The following is a 23587-nucleotide window of genomic DNA, read 5'->3' as shown; positions in this document are numbered from 1 at the left end:
TCGTTAACAATAATAACCTTGAATTGGACACGACATGGATCCGTACGAGCTACCAAAGAACAAGTGGTCCATGAACATTGACATGTGGCCCGAAATCGCATATCCTGACATCCAGGGTGTAGGGGCTCATCACTTTTTTTTTACCTGAAACAAATATACATGGGTTCATCATTACTGAAAACCAGGGGCTAAAACTAGGCAGAGAACCAGCTGATCCAAAGTCCATTTACAGTAGACCATGTACTGACCCCAGTGAATATATGCATGATCTACTGGTACTGAGGAGATTTACGTCTAGTTCATATCAAGTACTTTATACAACACAGATACTACTGCTGGGGATGAGCTGGGTACGACTGTATTCTTGTAAATTATGTTATTTTTCGCAGCTATTTTTAAATTACGACCTTATTCTTGAAATATTATGGCTTTATTGTCGGAATATGATGACTTTAATCTCACAAACGAATGACGTTTTTGTTAAATTATGAGTTTTTTTTTTTTTATAACTATGACTTTATTTTCATTACATTGTGATTCTTTTTGTATTTGACTTTATTATCATAAAATTACAGGTTTTAAATCAATATTTTATGACTTTATACTTGTAGTGACAAGCGTTTTTATTTTCTCATGTGGCCCTAATACTCTGTCATAGCTTTGTGCTCCACTACCCCCGTATTTGAAAAACTGGGTTAGCCTCAGTTTAAGTTAGTTTACTAATCATGTAGAGCACAAGGTTCAGAATCACAAAATGAAGACAAAAACCATGAAAGATCTGATCATGAAACCAAGAGCTTTACAAAGTAGTAACATTAGCCAAAACAATATGTCATTTAAGGTATGGTTTTACCCAAAAAAACAGCATAAATTAATGTTACCTGACACGAAATGGGATCCACAAATCCAGGTTTGGTTTCCTGGATTTGTGGATCCATCTACGTCTCTTTTCTTTGTCTTTCAGTGCCTGTAAAATGATAGCTCCGACTGTTTTTCAAACCTGTTCATACAATCAATTGCACAACAGCTCTTCCCCATTTTCTACTGAATATTGTTCTTAACTTTAGACAGTATTAAACCCTACTACTCATCTCCCCCTTTCTGCCTCTCAGTGGGCTTAACCGCGGTGACTTCAGCTAGCCGTGACGTCACATGCATACCCTCTATATAAGTGACTATTCCATCCATCCATCCATCCATCCATCCATCCATCCCCTCTAGAGTTACCTGGGTCTCCAGGTGAACCAGGTTGCCCTTTAAATCCAGGTGGTCCAGGAATTCCTTTGAAGTGACCATAGCCTGGTTCTCCTTTCTGGCCTATTAAGGAAGAAGGGAGAAATGTTAAAAATAGGTTGATCTGTTGATCTGTCTATGTGTCTGTCTACATTTTTCTTTGTTAAATTGTCTACTGTTTAATATGACTCTGTACCTGGAATCCCAGGGTTTCCAGGCAGGCCAGGGACACCAACATCTCCTTTACTTCCTGGATATCCAGGAGGCCCATATCCTGGTAGGCCAGGGAGGCCTTCTGGACCTGGTGTGCCTGAAGGCCCCGGTGGACCTGGAGTACCACGGTCTCCCTCCACACCAGGATAGACATACTTGGGAGTAGTAAAACATTCACATCAACATTCAAGTACGCTGAAACACAAGTGGATAAAAATCAATCTCATCTGTCAAAACCTTCTCACCGAATCGCCTGGTGGGCCCCTCCCACCTTTGCGACCTGGCTGCCCAGGAGACCCAGGACGGCCATCTCCCCCAAGCCTTCCAGGATATCCTGGGTCTCCCTTTTCTCCTTTTATCCCAGGGGTTCTGTGGGAGTAGGATTCTCCCTTTTGTCCTGGTGGGCCTTGGTATCCTGTCTGACCGGGAGGACCCTAGCATAAAGGAATGATATTTTTCAAGTTCTCCACAAAACAACAACAACAGCAATGAAAAAATCTGCAACAGCAAAACTTTTTCCTACTTCTCTTCCAGGTGCACCCCTAGGTCCTGGGAAACCTGGGTCACCTTTGGGACCTCGACCCTGGTTTTGTCCTGAATGAGAGAAAGGTATAAATGTAAGAATGATATACAGAGTCTTTTCAAGCTTACTGACAGAAATACATTTGAAACTGGATAGACTTTCAGGTAATACAGTAAACAGTTTTACCTGGGATGCCAGGGGGACCAGGAGGACCTGGTGGTCCTTGTCGTCCTTCACAGTCATAACAAGGCTCACCCTTTTCTCCTATACAATCAAGACATTGAAAAACTCAGCAACAAACGTAGTTAATGGACACTAGCAAGTTTGAAGAGATATCGTCCAGAACATTTCATTTCCAACCTTTCATTCCAAACCGTCCGGGATATCCTGTCGGTCCAGGGACACCCTTCATTCCCTTCATTCCTGGTAGGCCCTTGACAATCCTGTTACCTAGAAGCAATGCCAAAAAAAAAAGCTATATATTCGCACAACTGTAATCAGAAAAAAATACATTTATACCTCATGCACTTACTATTCTAGTTCAGTTTTGTTACACTTCAAAAATTAGAAATTCATTTAAAGCATAGCAATTGTGTCAAATATTGTAATTTCAACCACTTCATTTTGAATTTAACCACCCCTATTTATCAACAATATTTTCTCTGTTTAGTAATTTCTCGGACACAGCAAATGAATCCTCATTTTTGAAATATCAAGGATAGCATAAGATCACAGTCAACAGTGACACAAAATGGGTATTTCAGGCAGAATGATTCATTGTGCAATTTCTCAAGTTGGAAAATTTTATGCATTTGCATTTTCATAGGTGGTACTCAAATAGTGTGGACTGGAATGTCAGCTGAAAATCCAAGATAGACCGTCTCTTCTTAGGAAAATGCTCCTGTCTCAGTAATTTACCACAACACATAATAAAATAGTACTGAAAACATGAATGAAAAACTGAAGAAGACACATATTAAGAACTGATTTAGGACAAATTTCAGTATCAAATAAAATCCCCATTAGAGGAAGAAAATGTATCAGTGTTAGTATTTAGGTAGCTTGTAGCAAGTGAGAAACATTTTCACATACTTCTGTCCTCAGGTGGTCCAGGTGGGCCCTGATCTCCAGGAGGGCCCTGATCACCAGGGTCTCCCTCTAGACCTGCTCTTCCAATATACACATCCCCTGGCTCACCTTTATCCCCTTTAGGACCTGGAAAACCTTGTGGGCCAGGTGGTCCTGGCACATAACCCCCAGAAATTTGTCCTGTACAACATGAGATGATAGACTTTAAATGATATATTCAGATTATGCAAATGTCTTAATATTCAAATAAATTCAATTACAAAAAAAAGAAGAGGAAGAAGAAGGAAACAGGAGGGTTGGGTAGGGAGAAGGGAGAATCACTGCCTACCTGGTGGACCATCTGGTCCTTCAAACCCAGGAATACCTGACAAAAAGAATACCAAACATTGTTATTTCTTACAAATACATATATTATTTTCATTACTTCTAGAATCCTTAGAAGTATAAAAAACCCAGAGTATGAAAATAATGGTATCCTGTGACTTTGATTATTCGTGATCAATCTCTGAACACATAATGTTCACCAACCTTGTGGCCCAGGGAGCCCAGGTGCACCTGGTGGACCAGGATCTCCAATGAATCCTTTAGGTGGATCAATAATCCAAAATGTCTGCAACAAACCACCAGGAGCGAAATCATGGTGAAACATTAAAGAAATGATCAATGCATCATTTTTTGTCAATTCATGCTTAAAGGAAAGAAGGTTATTACCAATGACAAACACTACTATCAAACTAAAACAGAACCAAATGAATCCAGACTAATAAGTTATGAAAAATAAAAGATAAGCCTTACATCTCCAGGTGGACCAGGGAGACCCCTATTTCCCTTTTCACCCTAAAAATCAAAGCATAAAACAAAGTTTGATGAAACAAAGTGTATAACACACTTAAGATATATGTATGTACAGTTTCTAGTACTACTGACATATCCTCCTGGGGCTCCTGGATATCCCATTTCACCCTTTCGGCCTGGCCTCCCCTACAAAGAGCAAAGATATGCTGTGAAAATCACACAAAAACAGCCTCTTCATACTTCATATAGTGTACAAGTCAAGTGCATTAGGACAGTACCGTTATTCCAGCATACCCAGGGTCACCATCCTTTCCTTGTTTTCCCTGTGAGGAAAGTGAAAGACATATAGGATCATGAGTTTATAGAAGCATTAGGCATCCAGAGTCTTGCCTTTTGTGTGTATACTATCAAATCAGATCAGAATCTATCTAACAATAACACACATGCACATGTTGGTTTAGATTTCAGTGCCACAGGTAGGTTTGCCAGATAGATTTAGAAAGTAGTTAAATGACTCCAACTATGGATCATGATTTCACATACACTGTAGCTCAGCTCTTATGAGTACTAACTATAAAATGTTTTAATATGTGATAAGTCCTCCACCAGAAGCATTGTGAAGTGGCCTATTTTGATTGATGGTAAGGCTACTGTTTCTTCATCCCCTTCCCTTATTCAATTGAAAATCACATTGAGTTAAATGCTGCATTACTGCCCTCTGCTGATCATTTTTTTAAGCTATTCCCAGGGCATTACAAGAAGCCTGTCAGTGCAGTGTGAGTGTGAAAAATCTGTTTGGATGGGGAAGGATGTGGCACAACAACAAAGGTCACAGCAAATTTAGAGTTTGGAACACATCTCCCCTGTGGGTGAATAGAGGAAGTGAAATGGTATCTTACTTCTGGACCCTCCTGTCCTTTAGCGCCTTTTGCTCCTTTATCATACTGACCATAGCCAGGGTCTCCCTAAAAATACATTTTCATAAAAAAAGAGGTCAATCAACACTCGTACAGTAGAGTAAACCTTTAGATGGAGGTTTTGAAGATTCAAAAAAAAAAAAAAAAATGCACTTAATTTGAATCCTTTCATGCATAGTGGTCACTACAGTGGACATGTATTCTCTAGCTGTTCTCTTGTATATTTATGGATTTTGTCGTTTTAGTTCCATATCAGCCAATGCAGTGGACACTTATGCATCATCCAATACACTGTAATTTATACCATTACTGTAACTTTGCTGTTCTTCATAAACCTGATCTGCACCAGCTGAGTTTGATAGACATATCACCATTTAATCATTTCGATGGGCCTGTTAGAATGATTGGATGGTGTTTTTTCAGTCCTGTCCATTCCACAGGTATCTAAATTTTCTTTTCTTTTTTTTTTTTTTGCTGGAGCATTTAATTAAGTGGTTGCAAATTGGGGTGTGAAGGGGATTTTAAGCAATATAATAATAATTAAAAAAAAATGCTCCAGGAAAACATTTCCTACCCTACCTTTAACAGTTTTTTTTTTTTTTTTCTTTCTTGCATATTGTCTTTATTAAAGTATGTTAAAATGTGAGGAAAACATCATATTAGCTGCATTAAAAATGTTTTTATTTCATAGTTTTCATACAGTATATCAGTAAATATGTTTCTTTGCTTCAAAAATTCAATGTATGGTGTCCAGCTGAGTGGACATTTTTGCAACTCCCTGAAAAATAGGTTCATAAAAATTTTTTTAATTGCTTTGTTTTTTTAATGCCTAGAGGAATAAAAACACTCAGGAAAAAAAATCTTGATTAAGGCTCTCATAATTCATGCATGAAAGGGTTAATATGTGTTATGTCTGATACTAACAGTGCTATTGTTATAAAGCTAAAAAGAGATACTTACTGGTTCACCTTGACAGCCTTTTTCTCCTACATCTCCTACATCCCCCTTTAAACCCTGAAGATGAAATAAACCCCTGTTATGATATATTCATTATAGGAACAAGAATGGGAGTCTAAAAAAATGCATCATTCTGTCTACCCTAGCATTTTGGTCTAAACATATGCATAATAATTTAACAGCTACAAGTTATGAAATTATGCATGAATCATAATCATGATCTCAAATGTCTGTAATGATTTTTGCTAAATTCTCATCTCCATGACGTGACATTTCAATGACATTTACTGAAGTGATTTAAAGCCTTTACAGAGAATGACTACCAAATATGTCTGATTGGTAATTGCTGATGCTTCTGAACTATGATATCACTAGGCTTGTCTTTCATTTATGAAGTAAAATACAAAAAAACAGAATAAAGTTGTGACTGGTGAGTTATTTTCACTGTACTATAACCCAAAACACAATTGTGGATTTGTAGAAGAAAATGAGTGGATATTGGTTTTAACTGTAATTGTGATTGTTTCAGTACAGCCATTACATCATGGGTGTCAAACATTTTAGTTCAGGGGCCAAACAAAAATTTGGTCAGAAATGGGCCAGACCAGTAAAATAATAACATAATTATATATAAAAAATGTCAAGTCTAAACTTTCCTTACATGATGACAATGTTTACATCTACAAACTGGCCTTTAAAACAAGGTGAATAACATGAACAACCTAAAATTCCTCAAGAAAAATAAGTGTGATTTTAACATTATGCCTCAGTTTACATATGTTCATTACAACTTTCAGATCACAGTGGATCTACAAATACACAAAACATTTAATAACAAGCAGAATATTGTTAAAATTACACTTCTCTTAAGGCATTTCAGTTTGTTTATATTTGTTCAGGATATTTACATTTTGTGTGAAATGATAGTTTGTTTTAGTGTAAATTTAGTGGAAGATTACATGAATATGTTTACATTTACAGACAGAAATTTGGAGTTGTGAGCATGTAAAGGTCAGTATGATAATATTTTACTGATTTGTATTGTAGAACCTGAACAAAATTTTTGTGATCATCTTAAAGTGTAATTTTTGCATTTCATAATTTCATCCCATGGGCCGGATTGGAACATTAGGCCCCTGGGCCAAATGTTTGATACCCCTGCATTACATTATGTTACTATTGCGTTCATCAATATATTGAACGCTCTCTACCTTGAAAAGTAACTCGTAGCCTCCAGAGACGTAGAGGTTAGTGCGACCTGGTGGACCAGGCAGACCTCGTGGTCCCCTTCTTCCCTGTGTAAAACAAAATGCCCATCCTTGTTACTGAGGTAGAAAAAGTAACCCTACACAACGGACAAACACAAAAATAAAGACTTACCTTCATCCCACGAGGACCTTGAATACCACCTATGCCTTCTTGCCCCTGAGGAACGGAACAGCAATTGTAACTTGTAACAATACTACATTTTCTATTTTTTTCCCATACAGTTTGATTGTGAAATGCAATTTAACCACTTAGTAGGAATCATATTAAGACAACTGCTATGACAGGATGCCCAGAGTGCCATTCCTCTTCACCCTCTATACTTCTGACTTCCGGTTCTACTCTGGATCCTGCCACCTCCAAAAGTTCTAAGATCACTCTTCCATAGTCTGTTGCATCAGCAACAATGATGAAGAGCAGTACAGAGGACTGGTGGAGAGCTTTGTTACATGGAGCAGCCAGAACCACCTCAACCCCTTCATGCATAGTAGTCACTACAGTGGACAGCTATTCTGCAGCTGTTCTCTTGCATAGTCATGGGTTTTGTTGTTTTAGTTCCATATCAGCCAACACAGTGGACACTTATGCATCATCCCATACACTGCAATTTATACGATTACTGTAACTTTGCTGTTCTTCATAAACTTGATCTGCACTAACATGCTTTAGTGTAAATCAGTTGCTAAATGTTATTAGACTGTAATTAACAGTTTTGTTAAACAAAAAGTTTAGGGTTTTTTTGCATATTGTCTTCATGAAGTGAGTAATAACTACCGCTAAAGTATGCTAAAATGTGAGAAAACATCAGATTAGCTGCATTAAAAATGTTTTTATTTTGCAGTATATCACTTTCTGATGATGGGTTTTAAATACATGTTTCTTTGCTTCAAAAATTAAACGCATGGTGTCCAGCTGAGTGGACATTTTTGTAACTCCATGAGAAATAGGTTCATAAAAAATTTCAATGTCATTGGTTTTTTCATGTCTAAAGAGGAATAAAAACACTCAGGAAAAAATCTCGACTAACGTTTTCATAATTTATGCATGAAAAGGTTAAGCTCAACATTAGCAAGACCAAGGAAATGGTGGTGGACTTTGGGAGGAACCAGAGTCAACCTGTACCAGTGGGCAGTGTCTGCAGGGGGCTCCTCAAAACCTTCTATCAGTCCATGGTGGCCAGTGCACTATTCTCTGCTGTAGTATGCTGGTGGGGTGGCGTTAGGACTGGTGAGGGCAACAGGCTGAACAAGCTGGTGAGGAAGGCCTGTTCTGTACTGGGACTGGACCTGGACAGTCTGGACATGGTGGCTGAGAGGAGGATGAAGGACAAAATCTGAGCAATCCAGGACAATCCTTCTCACCCTCTGCATGAGGAGCTGTGGCTGATGGGCAGCTCATTTAGCGGGCGGATTATCCCACCCAAGTGCAGGACTGAACGTTTCAGGTGCTCCTTCGTTCCCACCACCATCAGACTGAACAACAGCAGCTTGGCTTGAACTACATCCTGCTCTAAGCAGTCTTTTAGTATCTGTCAATGTCACTTGCACATTTATAAAAGTCACCTACTGCACACTTGCTACTTTATCATTATTGTTATTGCTATTTCTTGTCATTTTAACCACTTTAACAGACTTGTTTATATTTTTATCTCTTCATTTTTCTATTGTATTGACGCATACTGTCTTGCACTGCTGAACATACTTGAATTTCCCCCTTGGGGGATCAATAAAGTATATCTTATCTTATATATAATGCAGCAGATACTACAAAAGCATCTAATCACCAACTATTTCTCAGACTCATAACCTGTGTCATAAGTCTCAGATTTCTGCAGAATCTTTCATGATGGCTAAAATTTGCTTAGAAGTCTTATTTATGTCTTTGTGCATAAGAAATCAATAGAAGTGAATCCCCAAAGGAACTTTGTGTTGGTAAATGCAAGTTATGCAAATTTACAGGATTTCAGTTCTGTTACAACATGTTGATGGTCATATGAACTATGTTTTCAGCTCAAAAATGTCCAATTTCATCACAATTAATGCTATATTTTCATGTCACAAATGGCCAAGTTATATTGGAACTGAATTTACCTGAAAAACAAATATTCTATTCTTTTAGATTCCCCAGTTTTTCTTACAAGATTATATACTACATATCACATGTTTTATTTTTACAGGTTGCAATATGGAGTATGGTGCTGATCCATCCTGCTTATGTTACGCCAATACATACATGAAGAATGTCACACGTCACTTTTTAAATCAACAGTTTTCTAATAATAAGCATTTTTATAAAGAAATAACAATTCTATATTGTTATTTCCTCTTTAGTATGATGATAAACTATACAATAAATAATTCTGATCCTAGTTTTTGCACAGGGATCATTTGTGGAAACGGTGACATGGCTGCCGAGCATCAGTATGATGGGATCTGTAACAACCATGTCACATCCGTCCACTGCCACATTTTGTGTTTTTGTGTCAGCTGTTATTGTTTTAGATCCACAATACTAACATTTATGAATAAGAGGATCATTAGCAATAATAAGTATATAAGCTTATTACTAATAAAGTACTGGTACTGACCAGATCATCATGGGTAATGTCATGTCCGTCCACCAGCAAAAGTTTTCACATACACGTGCTATTCACAATCCAATATTTCTGAAAATATAGCTTCCACTGTCAGATAATATCAGTAGTCTGTGCACAAATGTATTAGCATTATTTCAACACAGTTCTATGCATTTCTTACAACTTTTTTTTTTGACAAAAATGGCCACTCATTTGACCCCCTAAGTAAATTTTAGCCGATGAACATTACCTTAGAACCTGGAGGACCTGCTTGGCCAGGAAACCCCTGTTGATAGGTAATACCACATTATAATGATTAGCATGACATTTACTGTAGTGTGTGTTGTTTAGTCGGTGTATGGAACACAAAGAACTTCACTCACAGGTTGTCCATGTGATCCAGGATTCCCTTGCAATCCAGGGTCTCCAGGGGGACCCTCATATCCCTGAGGGACAAGGAAGCTTCCTTTGAGTATAAGCAGACATAATTAAACAGCTGTGTTAATATTAAAACAGAAACAGTTACCGTCTCTCCGTCCCTCCCAGGCAGCCCCGGTGGACCTGGTGATGCATTCACTGATATCCTTGATTCACCCTGTCAAGTAGAAGAAGCAATGATGTACAACAGGGGTGTCAAACTCATTTTAGTTCAGGGGCCACATTCATCTAAATTTGATCTGCAGTGAGCCGAACCAGTAAAATAGTAACATAATAATATATAAATAATGTCAACTCCAAACTTTTCTCTATGTTTTAGAGAGAAAAAAGTAAATTAACATTATGAAAATGTTTACATCTACAAACTATCCTTTCAAACAATGTGAATCACATGAACAAACTGAAAAAAAAATTGTAATTTTAACACTATTATGCTTTAGTTTGTCATTTCCACATGTGCATCATAACTTACAGATCACAGTGGATCTACAAACACACAAAATATTTATTAATAGGTAGAAAATTATTAAAATTGCACATCTATTAAGACATTTCAGGTCGTCCACATTTGTTCAGGTTATTCAGAGTTTTTGTGAAATTATACTTTGTTTTAGTGTAAATACATGAAAACATTTAGATTTACAAACAGAAAAATTTGGAGTTGTGAGTATTGACAGGTTTTTATGAGACTGAATTGGTCTGAATGGGAAACCTGAAATAAAAGGATTGCTAATAACTTAGTGTAATTTCTGTTTTTCAAAAATTCATCCCAGGGGCCGGACTGGACCCTTTGGCGGGCCAGATTTGGCCCCGGGCCGCATGTTTGACACCTGTGATGTAGAATATACACTATATTATACACAAATCTAGTCCAATCAGTGGTCAAAAACCTGATGGTGCAAGTATTTGGTAACAAGGGACATGGGAAATGTAATAAAATTTACACCCAACATATAATTTACTTTGTCATATAAATAGCGGAGCAGCAGGGTGGCATCTGTGAGGGTGTAAGGATCAGTAATAGACATTATATAATAAAATTCACTATTGTTCATATTACTGAGAGGAAACTCTTATTAACCATCTGCACTATTCTTAGCAATGATTGTAACACAACAAATTATTACCCACAAATCAACAATCAACCTACGACAGGGCATGGTTGTTTTATGAGGCCAATGCTAAATTTGGTGCAGTCACAGAAAATAATGTAGCTTATGTAGAGGATAAAAAAAATCTAAGTCCTTCATTAAGGCCTGATTATAGACAACTGAAAACATAAATGTGATGAATATATACCATCTCTTCTCTTATATCTCCTTAAATATTACAGAATGGAATTTATGCTTTGAATGTTTAAATATGACGGACTTTAAGCAGAACAGTCTGAAGTGTTTCTACTGGTTGTATACATGTTATTATGTTTCTATGTGGGCATCAGTTATGATCAGATGTATGATATTTCCAGTTTTTGCTAATGTGATACCTCAGGAAAGAATATCTTGACATTTGGAGCTTATAATAAACAGTTTCCAGTCTGGTACAAAAAGGGTTTGGGTGTCAATGGGTGATTTTCCCCACTGTGACAACTGTACAGGGGGTGAATTTGTACATATTTCACTTGTACACATTAACTCGGTGTTTTTCAACCTTGGGTTACCTGGAGTTCAAATGGGGTCACCTTATATTTCTAGTAGTTGATAGAAAATTAAAACTTACTCATAAAAATTTACAGTATATAGCCAAAATGTTGCCTAAAATTAACATTTATTTGCAACATATTATAGCAAACTATTACATGATCAAAAACAAATTAATTTTAGCAAATAAAATGTCTCCATTTTGAATGTCTGGGGTCGCCAGAAATTTGTCATGTTAAAATAGGGCCAGGAGCCAAAAAAGGTTGGAACCACTGGCTTAACCCCTTCATTCAGATGTGTACACTGGTTTAAGATGTTTGTAGCACAAGATTTTATCAGTTTGAGAAAGAACAGACTGTACCAAACGTGGGGTCGCTTGAAATTTCTAATAATTGATTAAAAAAAAAAATTAAAAATTAAAACTTACTAATAAAAATTTACATTATATAGTCTAAATGTCGTCTAAAATTAACGTTTATTTGCAACATAGTATGGCAAACTATTACATGATCAAAAACAAATTAATTTTAGCAAAAAAAACAAAAAGTCTCAGTTTTGAATGTCTGGGGTCGCCAGAAATTTGTGATGTTAAAATGGGGTCACAGGCTGAAAAAGGTTGGGAACCACTGCATTAACTGGTCTTCCTGGTTCTCCTCAGCAATATCTGTCAGAAGAAATGTATGCATCTCTCCTGTATATCTTCAATAATGACTCTCATTTTGTTTCTGCAAATGTTGACTTCATTATATGGGTTGTTCTATCCTCATGCCAATGACTGTCAACACAACTTTCCCAGTAGTTTCCATGTTTCCAGACTTTTGGTTAGGTGTTATCTCAACAATCACAGTCTGTGTTTATCATTTTAGTGGTAAAAACAATTTCTGGTCCAAAATTGAAAAATATATCATATCTAAAAGTAATAATAAGATAACTATAACATCCCAAAATGTGATTACATATTTTAAACATGATATTCACTATTCAGAATTTGTTGTAAATTTGTTCATCTTATTTGGAAAATTTCATATACATAAAAATAAATATACTAAAACACACCCAAATTTTAAAATCTTCCTATTGGAATTTGAAAATTATATTAAATCTTTAGAATTTATCCATAATAAAAAAAGTTCTAACACCCTGGCTATTTATAAACAATTCTTTAATATTGAACGAACTCTCTGTTGTATTTATTTACTTATATTTGTTATATCTGTTATTTTTATTTATTTATTTACTTTTTTATACTATTATTTGTATATTATGCTTTGTATCTTTCATTACTTTCTTAAACTTATATGTTCAAATGCTTTTTCCCTTTTGACATCTTGTTGTTTGTTTAAATTTTTGTACTGTATACTTAAATATCTTCCAAAAAGTTGAAAAAAACAAAGCAAAAAAACCTAATCCCCAGAACGAAACTGACACTGGTGCAAACATATGAGGTTGTGACAGCAGTGTGGTTTGGCACTGTGTGGGAATAAACAGATTTAATATTTAAAAAAAAAAAAAAAAAAAAAAAAAGTGGTAAAAACAGGGCTTGTGTATATAGAAGAACAGAACAAATACAAAACTGGTCCAAACCTCTACACATAACCTGATAAAACATTATCAACATTGAACATGTGACCAACAGTATTTTATGATTCTCTAGGAATGTTTCTGATATTCCCAAAGCAACACTTTTCTTCTTTTTTAGATGGAACCAGAAAGAATAATCTCTTAAAAAGTTATTGATCTCAGGCGGGCCCAGTTCAAAATGAGCTATGGGAGCTCAGAGAAGCAGAGTGTTTCTGCTGGTGCAGCGTCATGTTTTTTTTTCTTGGTCCTTCAGGAGCTAATAAACTTCTTAAAAGACAGTAATTGCTGAGTAGTTCTGCAGTTCTACCTTTCTTTCTACCAAGTACTTAACAAAAGGCTGTGGGTGGACATTATTCAACGAATTACCTTAGGTCCACGCAGACCTGGTGGGCCCTGCAAAGTAAGAACAAAGGGGAGGGCATTTTTGAACACAAAATGCTCAGATATGCTGAAAATCATGAATTCATAAAATAAATAAACAAAACATACAGTCACAGAAAAAAATTATTAGACCACTCCTTGTTTTCTTCAATTTCTTGTTCATTTTAATGCCTGCTACAACTAAAGGTACATTTGTTTGGACAAATACAATGATAACAACAAAAATAGCTCATAAGAGTTTAATTTCAGAGCTGATATCTAGACATTTTCCATGTTTTCTTGATAAAAAAACAAAATTACTTAAGTTCTTACCAAGGTTATAATAGTTTTGGATTTGTCATTATAGTTTAGTTTTATTTAGTTTTGACTTTTTTTCTCTAATTGAGTTAGTTTTGATTAGTTTTTAGAGCAGGTTTGCTAGTTTTTATTAGTTTTTGTTTTTTTTCTAAATGCTTAGTTTTAGTTTAGTTTTAATTTTTTCATATCTTTTATCTTCCTTGCTGTCGTATTCAGATAAATCCCGTACAGGACACTACTACTTTCTCCCAACTTTAGTCTCCATGTTTCCAGGTAGAGTGGGGATGAGAGGTCGAGTCTGTACAAGTTTCGACAAGTGACGGACCGTGAAGTGCCGCTAGCTAAAAATGCCCGAGTGAAATAAATTGATTTCATATCAATCCGACATTGACAAAGACGAAAATGAAGGGAATTTTATCCAGAATTTTTATACATTTCAGTTAGTTTCGTAAGGCCACAATACAGTTTCAGTTAGTTATGGGTTTTTTTCTTTTAATTATAGTTTTTATTTATTTCAGTTAGCAAAAATGTTTTTTCAATTCAAGTTTTTGTCATTTCGTTAGTTTTCGTTAACGATAATAACCTTGGTTCTTACATCAATATCTATGATATTGTACTGCCAAAAACAGTGCTTTTAGGCATTCCATGTTTTCTTTTCTGTCTGTTTTAGTCACATGACACACACAGGAGTTAGTACTTGATTATATAACCATTGTTTTTGATGACTTTTGATGGTCTAATATTTTTTTTCCGTGACTGTAGATAAATTGCATTGATGTTTGTCTTACTGGTGGTCCATCAGTCCCACTGTTCCCAGGCCTACCGGGAGACCCATTTTCCCCCTAAAAGTAGAAAAACAGGGATTTATTCAAGTATCAAAAAATGTTCATTCTTTTAAAAGCACTATATGTTTGTAAAGCTTTTGTTTCATATCTCTACACCCTAAGAACTTTAAACTGATGTGACACTATGGAACATCAGACCTGCTGTCTATTTCTACATGTTTTTCCTTACATCTGTTCCATTGCAGCCGTGGGCCCCTGGGGGACCTGGAGGCCCCTGTAAACCTGGGATACCCTGTAAGATAGAATGAACTGATTACACTGGTCTACAAGGAAAATGCTTCCAGAATAAAAGAAATGAAATTTTACCACATGGGAGTCACTGGCAAAGAAAAATCAAGTAAAAAATGCTGGTTGGCTGAACTTTCCAAGATACAGCCTTGGGTCAAAATGTGAAATTCAGGAATTAATGAGAGAATGGGTTTGACCCAAAAGGAATATTTGTCTCAGAGCTACAAGATCTACTTCAAAACACTGTCTGCACATTAGAATACATTCACTTTACAGGTTCTATTTAGTGGAAGATTTATAAAACTATTATATAAATGTACATAAACCAATATATATGTGTAAAAACACTTAATCATATACCTTGAAAACATCAGCAAACCGACACTTTTGTCATTTATTTTCCAATTAATCTTATTAAAATACGTAACATTTAGCACATTTAATCTCTGAAGCAAATCATTTCTAAAAAATTGTAGACCAGTGTTATGAAGTAAAAATCTGCAGAATACAGTTACTGGGTAAGTAAATCAAATCAGAAATTAAATCAGATTAAAGTTTAAGTGACACCTCACCGGTAAACCATGAGACCCAGCAAATCCTTCTTTTCCTGGAAATCCCTATGAAAACACAATACTTTTAAGATATGAAAGGGTTTGACTTTGTCTACATGAAAGTAGAATTACAGCATTATATGAGCCTTTTAAATCACACATTTCACTCCTGAATAGCCCTGTTTACGTTACCTGATCACCTTTAGGCCCTACAGCTCCAGGAGGCCCAGCGTTACCCTGTCAAAGACACCAGCCTATAATAAATCTTAGAGATCTAATGAGATGCAGAATATGTACCCCAAAAAGCAAAGAGGAGAGTGCAATTCATCATACTAATACACAATTGAATTCATTGTTGCCCTCTACGAAGATCATTACAACTGTATACTGTATGCACTAAAAATAATAGAGAGAGAGAGGGAGAGAGAGAGAGTGAAAGAGAGAGAGAGAGAGAGAGAGAGAGAGACTCCACCTTTGGTCCAATGGGTCCAGCTTGACCATTTGATCCTGGACGACCCTGTGGCCCTGGGAGACCTGGATCACCTGGAAAACCTTTTTCGCCCTATGTGTGGATGTAAATATATTAGAAGACATATAGGAATGCATTTTGTGTACTTGTGTGTTGAATTTAAACATATTACACTTGTACTGATGATATATGATAAATCTGCTGATGAATTCACTTTAAAAGCTTAAAAAGTGGGTAACACTTTATAGTAAGTACACACTATGAAGCATTAGTTAAGCATCAACAAATACTGGATTCACCATTTATAAAGCATATTTCTGACATGAATACTCATTAATATATGGTTTATAAGCACAGTTAAGAATGTTTTACTAATCATTAATAAGTTCATCTACAATGTGCTTAATGACTGTATTTTCATACTTTATAAATTATGGATTCAGAATCAGATTCAGAAAATCTCATTTGTAAATGCTTTAGATGGCACAAATAGTGCACACTTTAGATGAACTCACACCATAGACTTAATTAATGAGTAGTAAGTGGTTTTTAACTACCTGAAATAATGAATTTGTGGATTAATAACTGTTTATAGGACATCTATTGGAAAATAAATGTGCGAGTTAGTATAAAATACCTACTAAAATATTCACTAACCGTTAGTACATGTCTGAATAGTGTATGTGTGAGCATAAATGCACATCATGACTGGTCTGTAAGTGATGCAATACTAAATTTTTAAATGCTGAATCCATGATTTATAAAGTATGAAAATACAATCATTAAGCACATTGTAGATGAGCTTATTAATGATGAGTAAAACATTATAGCTGTGCTTATAAACCATATATTATTGAGTATTCATGTCAGAAATATGCTTTATAAATGATGAATTCAGTATTTGTTAATCCATAACTGACGTTCTTATTAATGATGAGTAAAACATTTATAACTGTGCTTATAAACCTTATATTAATGAGTATTCATGTCAGAAATATGCTTTATAAATGATGAATTCAGTATTTGTTAATGCTTAACTAATGCTTCATAGTGTGTACTTATTATAAAGTGTTACCAAAAAGTGTAGTTTGAAAAAAAAGCACTAATGAAGACAAAACATTACTAATCCCCTAAAGCAAGATTTTAATTAAAATAAAATAAAATAAAAATAAATAAAACAGTTGTCAGTTTATATAGTAAGACATGGTAACTCTTTTTATGTGCATATCCAAACAGACACACATTAGTCAGCACTAAAACTGATGGACACTAGTGTTTCTAAGCCCAGACCTCCTTCTGCATACCTTTACTATACCAGGACGGTATGATGCTGAATAGGTCGCATGTGTTCTTGTCCGTCTGGTCTGAGCTCATTACAAATTGATTTAAAATGAAACAAGTGGTCTCCCATAATAAGTTTAAAACGATAAAGAAGGACACAGAGACAAACTACATTTAATGCAAAGTGACTTATGAGATTAGGAGTCAGGAATAATTGATGTAAAAACAGCAGGACATCAGGACATGTTCATGTATGTCAGATAAGACACTGCACAAAGTGTGGTAAGAGCATTTGTCTTAAATTTTGTTGAATAATATAAATACCAGTACTACTGATACTACTACTATATTAGTACTACTACAACAATGACAACAACTACTACTACTATTATTACTACCAATAATACTAATGATGATAGCAATAATAATGTAGCTTTATTGGGGCAGCAATCATTTTTAGTTAATACCTTTGTGGTTGCAGGTGATTATTTCTGCACACAGACAAAATTCCACTCACCTTGATGCCTTTCACCCCTGCACAGTGGCACCTTGACTTTCCATTGCACACACACTGAAAATAAATTGCAGAGTCACTCTTTTTTTTTTTTTTTAATAAATGCAAATATGTTGTATATAATAATGTATTTTAGCCAGACTTACTCAATACTAGTAGTGACCTTAGACCCATAAAGCACAACCCACCTCCTAACTGTACTCAGGTTTTATGTTAAAATGTCCAAATATGGAACAAAAACAATTTGAACTCACTGTTCATTGCACCATTTCATTTTTACTTTGCTGTGAGTGCCCATGTAACAGTGACAATAAACCTATAGTGTGTCTGCACAAGGATGCATATTTGGGATATGCAATAATACTGTTCAATACTGCAATGACATTATGAAATTTATACGATAGTAACTAGGGCTGTGTATTGGCAAGAATCTGGCGATATGATACAAATCATAATACTAGAATCACGGTACAATATATCATGATATATCACAATACTGTTAAAAAAGGCAATTTTTTTTTTTTTTTTTTTAGATTTTTAAGATTTTTTTTATTATTTGTATTATAATTTATTCATTTTACATTCATTTATTCATATATATTTTAAAGATTTTTATATATTTTTAAGTTTTTTTCCTGGAAGAACTGAATTACACCACAAATATGCACAAATACGAAACACATTTTTATTTGATCGTAACAGGATCTAATGCTATATCATAAAATCTTCCTGTGTTAAAACTTAAATTATGTTTTACAGACATTACAGTTTAAGATCCTGTTCAAATGTTCATTTTCTATTAGTTCAGCACTAACATCAGAACATTATTTTTGTGCGATCCCAAAAAAGGAACTACCATCTGCTTCTCAGACAGTAAAAAGTGCTTTTAGGATGCTTTAAATAACCATTATTTAATAAAACAGTGTTAAATTATAAAAAAATAAGATAAAAGAAATAAAGAAAACCCAAAGACAAAAATGAACCTCCGTCATAACTGCATTTGAATAAATACCTAAAAATATCGATACAGTACTTTTAAATTATCGATACAGTATTGTGAAATGAAATATCGTGATATATTGCAGAACTGATATTTTCTAACAGCCCTAATAGTAACTGTTAGGTCCATTGTTTTTCTGCCCTGCTAACAATGAATGGTCTACATTCTCTGAATAAAGACATACAATTAACAAATTTCACTTACGTTTTTATCAAAAATGTAAATCATATAACAGAAATATAAATTATATAATGAACAAATTGCATAACTTTAATATATCTGATCATAACAAAAACAATCCCTACAAAAAAGCTGTGAAACAAGTACATTAAAAAGTCAGTTAAATAAATACTGTATATATTATATTTCTTGTGTCTTTGGCCATGTGACAGGCTTTGGCTTTTATTATTTCTTTCTTATATTAGAATGTTTTACCATACAGATTAAGAAAAGGTGTTGTCTGAATAAAAAGTTGATGAACTTCTTATTTACTGTGTCTCAGCCAGTCTTTACTGTTGATGCTCATAATGAAAATAGGATTTATTCGTCAGCACGAAACCACAGCAAACGTCACACTAGGTTTGTATGCAACTGTGTGTTTTTGTTGCCTATGACAAGGTTCAAGGTTTGAGTTGAATTTTAGTGACATTAAGGGCAAAAATTCAAGTTCTTGGTTATGGACTGAAAATATTAGTTTAGGGTCAAATTTTCTCAGAAAACTGAATCTGAAATCATTTGTGCAAAATCTCTGGTTAAAATGGCTTCATCATTGACAGAGTAAGTCAAAATCTAACAAATTGGTGCGCAGTTTCAAAAACGAATATGAAAATTTGGTTGTAAAAAAAACTTGATCTCACTTTAGGAAAGTAAATGGGCCTAAATAATATAAACTAATTGTAGCCCATGTAGGCGGGCATAATTGATTAAATTTTGGAGGCTAGATATGGAAAATTGAGTGAATGCAAGTTTTTTTTTCCACAGTGGTATGTGTTTTTTTCACAAACTAAAAACTGATGGGGGTAGGGTTAGTAAAAGTAATGATTTGACTTATCTAATATTAGAATATACTTAATTGTTGGGTAATGCTTTATTCACAACAGAAAAAGAAAAAGAATGGTGTATAATACATACAGATTTATGATAATATCAACTCTACATAAAGAATTCTAAGTCAAATTCTTACCTAGAAGCCAAAAAATCCAAACAAAATTGTCACAGGACGTCTTCTGAGGAACTGGCTGATATGACGTCATTGACTTTGAACTGAAATCACTGAAACTGGTACTCATTCAAAAGGGCAGACCATAAGCTCTTCTACTAAGGTTCAAAATAAGCAAGTTCAATGAAAATGTGCAAGCAGTAACAGGATTAATATGGGTTTTCAAATTATTTGTCACTGAAAAAGGGTAATTTTTCTCTACTTTTCATCAAACATCATGCAAAAAGTCACACAAGGACAAGTGATACACATTTTTTGGTGTTATATTCTGAAACTACACAATTTTTCCAATAAATTCAACACAAGACACTGCATGAAAGGTATACACTTATTCCACAATATTTTTTTCACAATAATGTCACAATAATGACACTCAAAGTTTCAACCTTGTCCTATGTGTTTTACTTCTGATTTTATTGTAAAGCACTTTGTGAAATCTTTCTACAAAAAGTGCTACATCAATAAAGTTTTTTTCATTCATTCATTCATCTTCTGAACCTGCTTTATCCTCACTAGGGTCACGGGGGTCGCTTGGAGCCTATCCCAGCTACATATGGGTAGGGGTGTTAGAAAATATCGGTTCTGCAATATATCGCAATATTTCATTTCACAATACTGTATCAATATTTTTGGGTATTTATTCAAATGCAGATACGGCGGAGGTTCACATTTGTTTATTGTTTTTCTGCACTGTTGTTACGACCCATTGGTGGGTCTGAGTGGCACTCTGTGGGTGTGTCCACTTTTTTCTTGTGTGAGTGGATTATATGTTGCAGGTGCCGAGCCAGATTCTCCCCTGTGATTTGAGCAGCGGTTGGAGGCGGACCTTTAAAGACTGCAGAGCTGGGCCGGACCCCTGTCGCACTTCCTCTACTCCCAACCCCGCCTCCATTCCGCCAGCGTTCCTGTTCAGAAGTAGGGGTGGGCTGCCCTGTTTGTTTTATCTCGTTTTCTCCTGTTTTTGGTAAGGAAGGTTAGACCTTGTATTTTGGTTTCTTTATTTTGCAGGTCAGCCAAATTTCTCATTAGTGCAGTTTTGTTTGTTGTTTTGGCCAGAGCCCACCCCGAAGTTTCAGTTGCCTTTTGTCTAGTTTTCAATATCTTTATGTTGCACCTTGTAAATAAATCACCTTTTTGTTAAACTTGCACAACCCATGTCCAGGGTTTTTTTTCTCTGTGGCTTGGGAGTGAGGAAAGGTGACAACACTCTTCATGTTGCACCCTAGGGTCCCCCAGCCGGGGTGTAACACTGTTTATATCTTATTTATTATTATTTAACATTCTTTTATTAAATAATGGTTATTTGAAGCATCCTAAAAGCACTTTTTACTGTCTGAGAGAGGCAGATTTTAGTTCCTTTGTTGGGATTGCACAAAAATAATATTATGATGTTAGTTCTGAACTAATAGAATATAAACATTTGAACAGGATCTTAAACTGTAATGTCTGTAAAACATAATTTCAGTTTGAACACAGGAACATTTTGTGATATAGCATTAGATTCTGTTCTAATCAAACAAAAATGTGTTTAGTATTTGTGCATATTTCTGGTGTAATTAAAATTTCCAGGAAATAATCATTAAAAATAATCGCCTTTTTAACTGTATCATGATTTAGCGTGATATATCATATTGCGATCCTAGTGTTGTGATTTGTATGGTATCGGCAGATTCTTGCCAATACACACCCCTACTTATGGGTGATGGCGGGGTACACCCTGGACATGTCACCAGTTCATCGCAGGGCTGACATATAGAGACAAACAATCACTCTCACATTTACACCTATGGGCAATTTAGATTGACTTATTAACCTATCAGTGCATGTGTTTGGATGGTGGGAGGAAGCCGGAGTACCCGGAGAGAACCCATGCAGACATAGAAAGGTCCCACCCCCATTGACTGGTGTTGGAATCAGGACCTTCTTGCTGTGGGGCACGAGTGCTATCCACAAAAAAATCAACTTTAATATAAATTTTATTATTTTATTAATATTAATATTCATACAAGGCTTGTTTGTCAGTGGTCTTTCATGGGTTAAATAAGTATCATATTATCAACATATTTTACAGGCTACACACATTACGATCACCTGAATCCTGGTGGTCTTCCTTTTATAGTCACAGATTTGTTTGCTATCACAACTTGGATCACTGTACCTGGTCATTCAGTTATCTCTGGTCACATGCATGAATTATGAGAACCGTAATCAAGATTTTTTTTTTCTGAGTCTTTTTATTCCTCTTTAGGCATGAAAAAAAAAAAAAAATACGATTGAAATTTTTTTATGAACCTATTTTTCATAGAGTTGCAAAAATGTCCACTCAGTTGGACACCATGTGTTTAATTGTTAAAGCAAAGAAACATGTATTTACTGATATAATGTGTGAAAACTATGACGTAAAAACATGTTTAATGCTGGTAATCTGACATTTTAACATACTCTAATACTACTTACTACTTACTTCATGGAGATAATATGCACAAAAACAAAAGTAAAAAAAAACAACAAAAAAACAGTTTAATAGCAATTAGCAATAGATTTACAGTCAAACATGTTATTGCAGATCAGGTTTATCAAGAACAGCAAAGTTACAGCAATGGTATCAGTTGCAGTGTATGAGATGATGCATAAGCTGATATGGAACTAAAAAAATCTAAATTCATGAATATTCTAGAGAACAGCTGTAGAATAACTGTCCACTGTGGTGACCACTATGCATGAAAGGGTTAATTTCCTTGTGCACATAAAATGAAGCTCTACATTAAATGCATATTATTTGATTGGTTTTCCAGGGGAGACGATGGTGCTAATTGCTCATCATTAGTGTCAGACTCAATAGCCAGAGCTCCAAATGTGATTATGTGATCACCATGTTGCACTGTAAACATTAACAGACTAATGCACTAATGTTCATTATGTAACATCAGCTTTACATTCTGTAATTACATTATTTTCACAGATTTACCCCTGGATAATATCTACTTTTTCTTTTAAGACTGGGTTGTCCTATCATTATTATGTAACACCATGGCCTTCTAACCTTTTTTTCTTGTACTAGAAGCATGAGTGAAGTCATTTTCTATCTCCAAAATGTAACTTACACATATCCTGACCTCCCGAGAAAAATCCAAGTAACATCCTGAGATCTGCTCGACATTCTGTACACAATGAACTAAATGTGCAAACAACCCCATCTACACAGGATCTAAAATGTTTGCAGATAAGCGTCGCTGCAGTTACAAACAGTCTGAAGTGTTGTGTATCAAAGTTAAGTTTGCAAAGGATGAACAGTGCTCACATAAACACACAATAAAAGTCACAAAAGCCAGAGGTTTTTTCTCAGTTGTATGTGATTATAGCACTATTACCGAGAAAACAGATTGTGTACGGTGCATACATTTGTGATAGCAAGAGAAAAATTATATTAAAGAAATATATGGAAATTATTAAACATAAATAAAATCTTAATGAAGCATTGTTTACAACTGTAGCATTTACCAAGCATGCAAGTGGAATGAAATATATTATTCCAGTACTTTATTGCACTTTTCAATATGCTTTGTCACAGAATG

General features: G+C 35.1%; 1 protein-coding gene across 1 annotated transcript in view; it reads right to left on the bottom strand.

Annotated features, from left to right (window-relative positions):
* The window catches only part of LOC115437362 (collagen alpha-5(IV) chain-like), a 35496-nt gene extending 14592 nt beyond the window's left edge, over positions 1 to 20904 (bottom strand). Inside the window, exons 1-26 of the mRNA XM_030160589.1 lie at positions 20839 to 20904; positions 16002 to 16091; positions 15722 to 15766; positions 15551 to 15595; positions 14920 to 14982; positions 14694 to 14747; positions 13594 to 13620; positions 10095 to 10163; positions 9952 to 10014; positions 9819 to 9854; positions 7108 to 7152; positions 6939 to 7022; positions 5731 to 5784; positions 4753 to 4818; positions 4132 to 4176; positions 3986 to 4039; positions 3854 to 3895; positions 3587 to 3668; positions 3387 to 3422; positions 3062 to 3238; positions 2330 to 2419; positions 2156 to 2233; positions 1970 to 2040; positions 1692 to 1880; positions 1430 to 1601; positions 1228 to 1317 (exon numbers count right to left, since the gene is read on the bottom strand). Of these exons, the coding sequence (XP_030016449.1) occupies positions 1228 to 1317; positions 1430 to 1601; positions 1692 to 1880; positions 1970 to 2040; positions 2156 to 2233; positions 2330 to 2419; positions 3062 to 3238; positions 3387 to 3422; positions 3587 to 3668; positions 3854 to 3895; positions 3986 to 4039; positions 4132 to 4176; positions 4753 to 4818; positions 5731 to 5784; positions 6939 to 7022; positions 7108 to 7152; positions 9819 to 9854; positions 9952 to 10014; positions 10095 to 10163; positions 13594 to 13620; positions 14694 to 14747; positions 14920 to 14982; positions 15551 to 15595; positions 15722 to 15766; positions 16002 to 16091; positions 20839 to 20904 (1933 nt within the window). The remainder of the gene's footprint in view (positions 1 to 1227; positions 1318 to 1429; positions 1602 to 1691; positions 1881 to 1969; positions 2041 to 2155; positions 2234 to 2329; positions 2420 to 3061; positions 3239 to 3386; positions 3423 to 3586; positions 3669 to 3853; positions 3896 to 3985; positions 4040 to 4131; positions 4177 to 4752; positions 4819 to 5730; positions 5785 to 6938; positions 7023 to 7107; positions 7153 to 9818; positions 9855 to 9951; positions 10015 to 10094; positions 10164 to 13593; positions 13621 to 14693; positions 14748 to 14919; positions 14983 to 15550; positions 15596 to 15721; positions 15767 to 16001; positions 16092 to 20838) is intronic.
* Positions 20905 to 23587: the final 2683 nt, after the last annotated feature.

Source organism: Sphaeramia orbicularis, chromosome 17, assembly GCF_902148855.1.
Source record: "Sphaeramia orbicularis chromosome 17, fSphaOr1.1, whole genome shotgun sequence".
In the NCBI taxonomy this organism is placed as follows: Eukaryota; Metazoa; Chordata; class Actinopteri; order Kurtiformes; family Apogonidae; genus Sphaeramia; species Sphaeramia orbicularis.
This window is presented reverse-complemented; position numbering and strand designations above follow the sequence as displayed.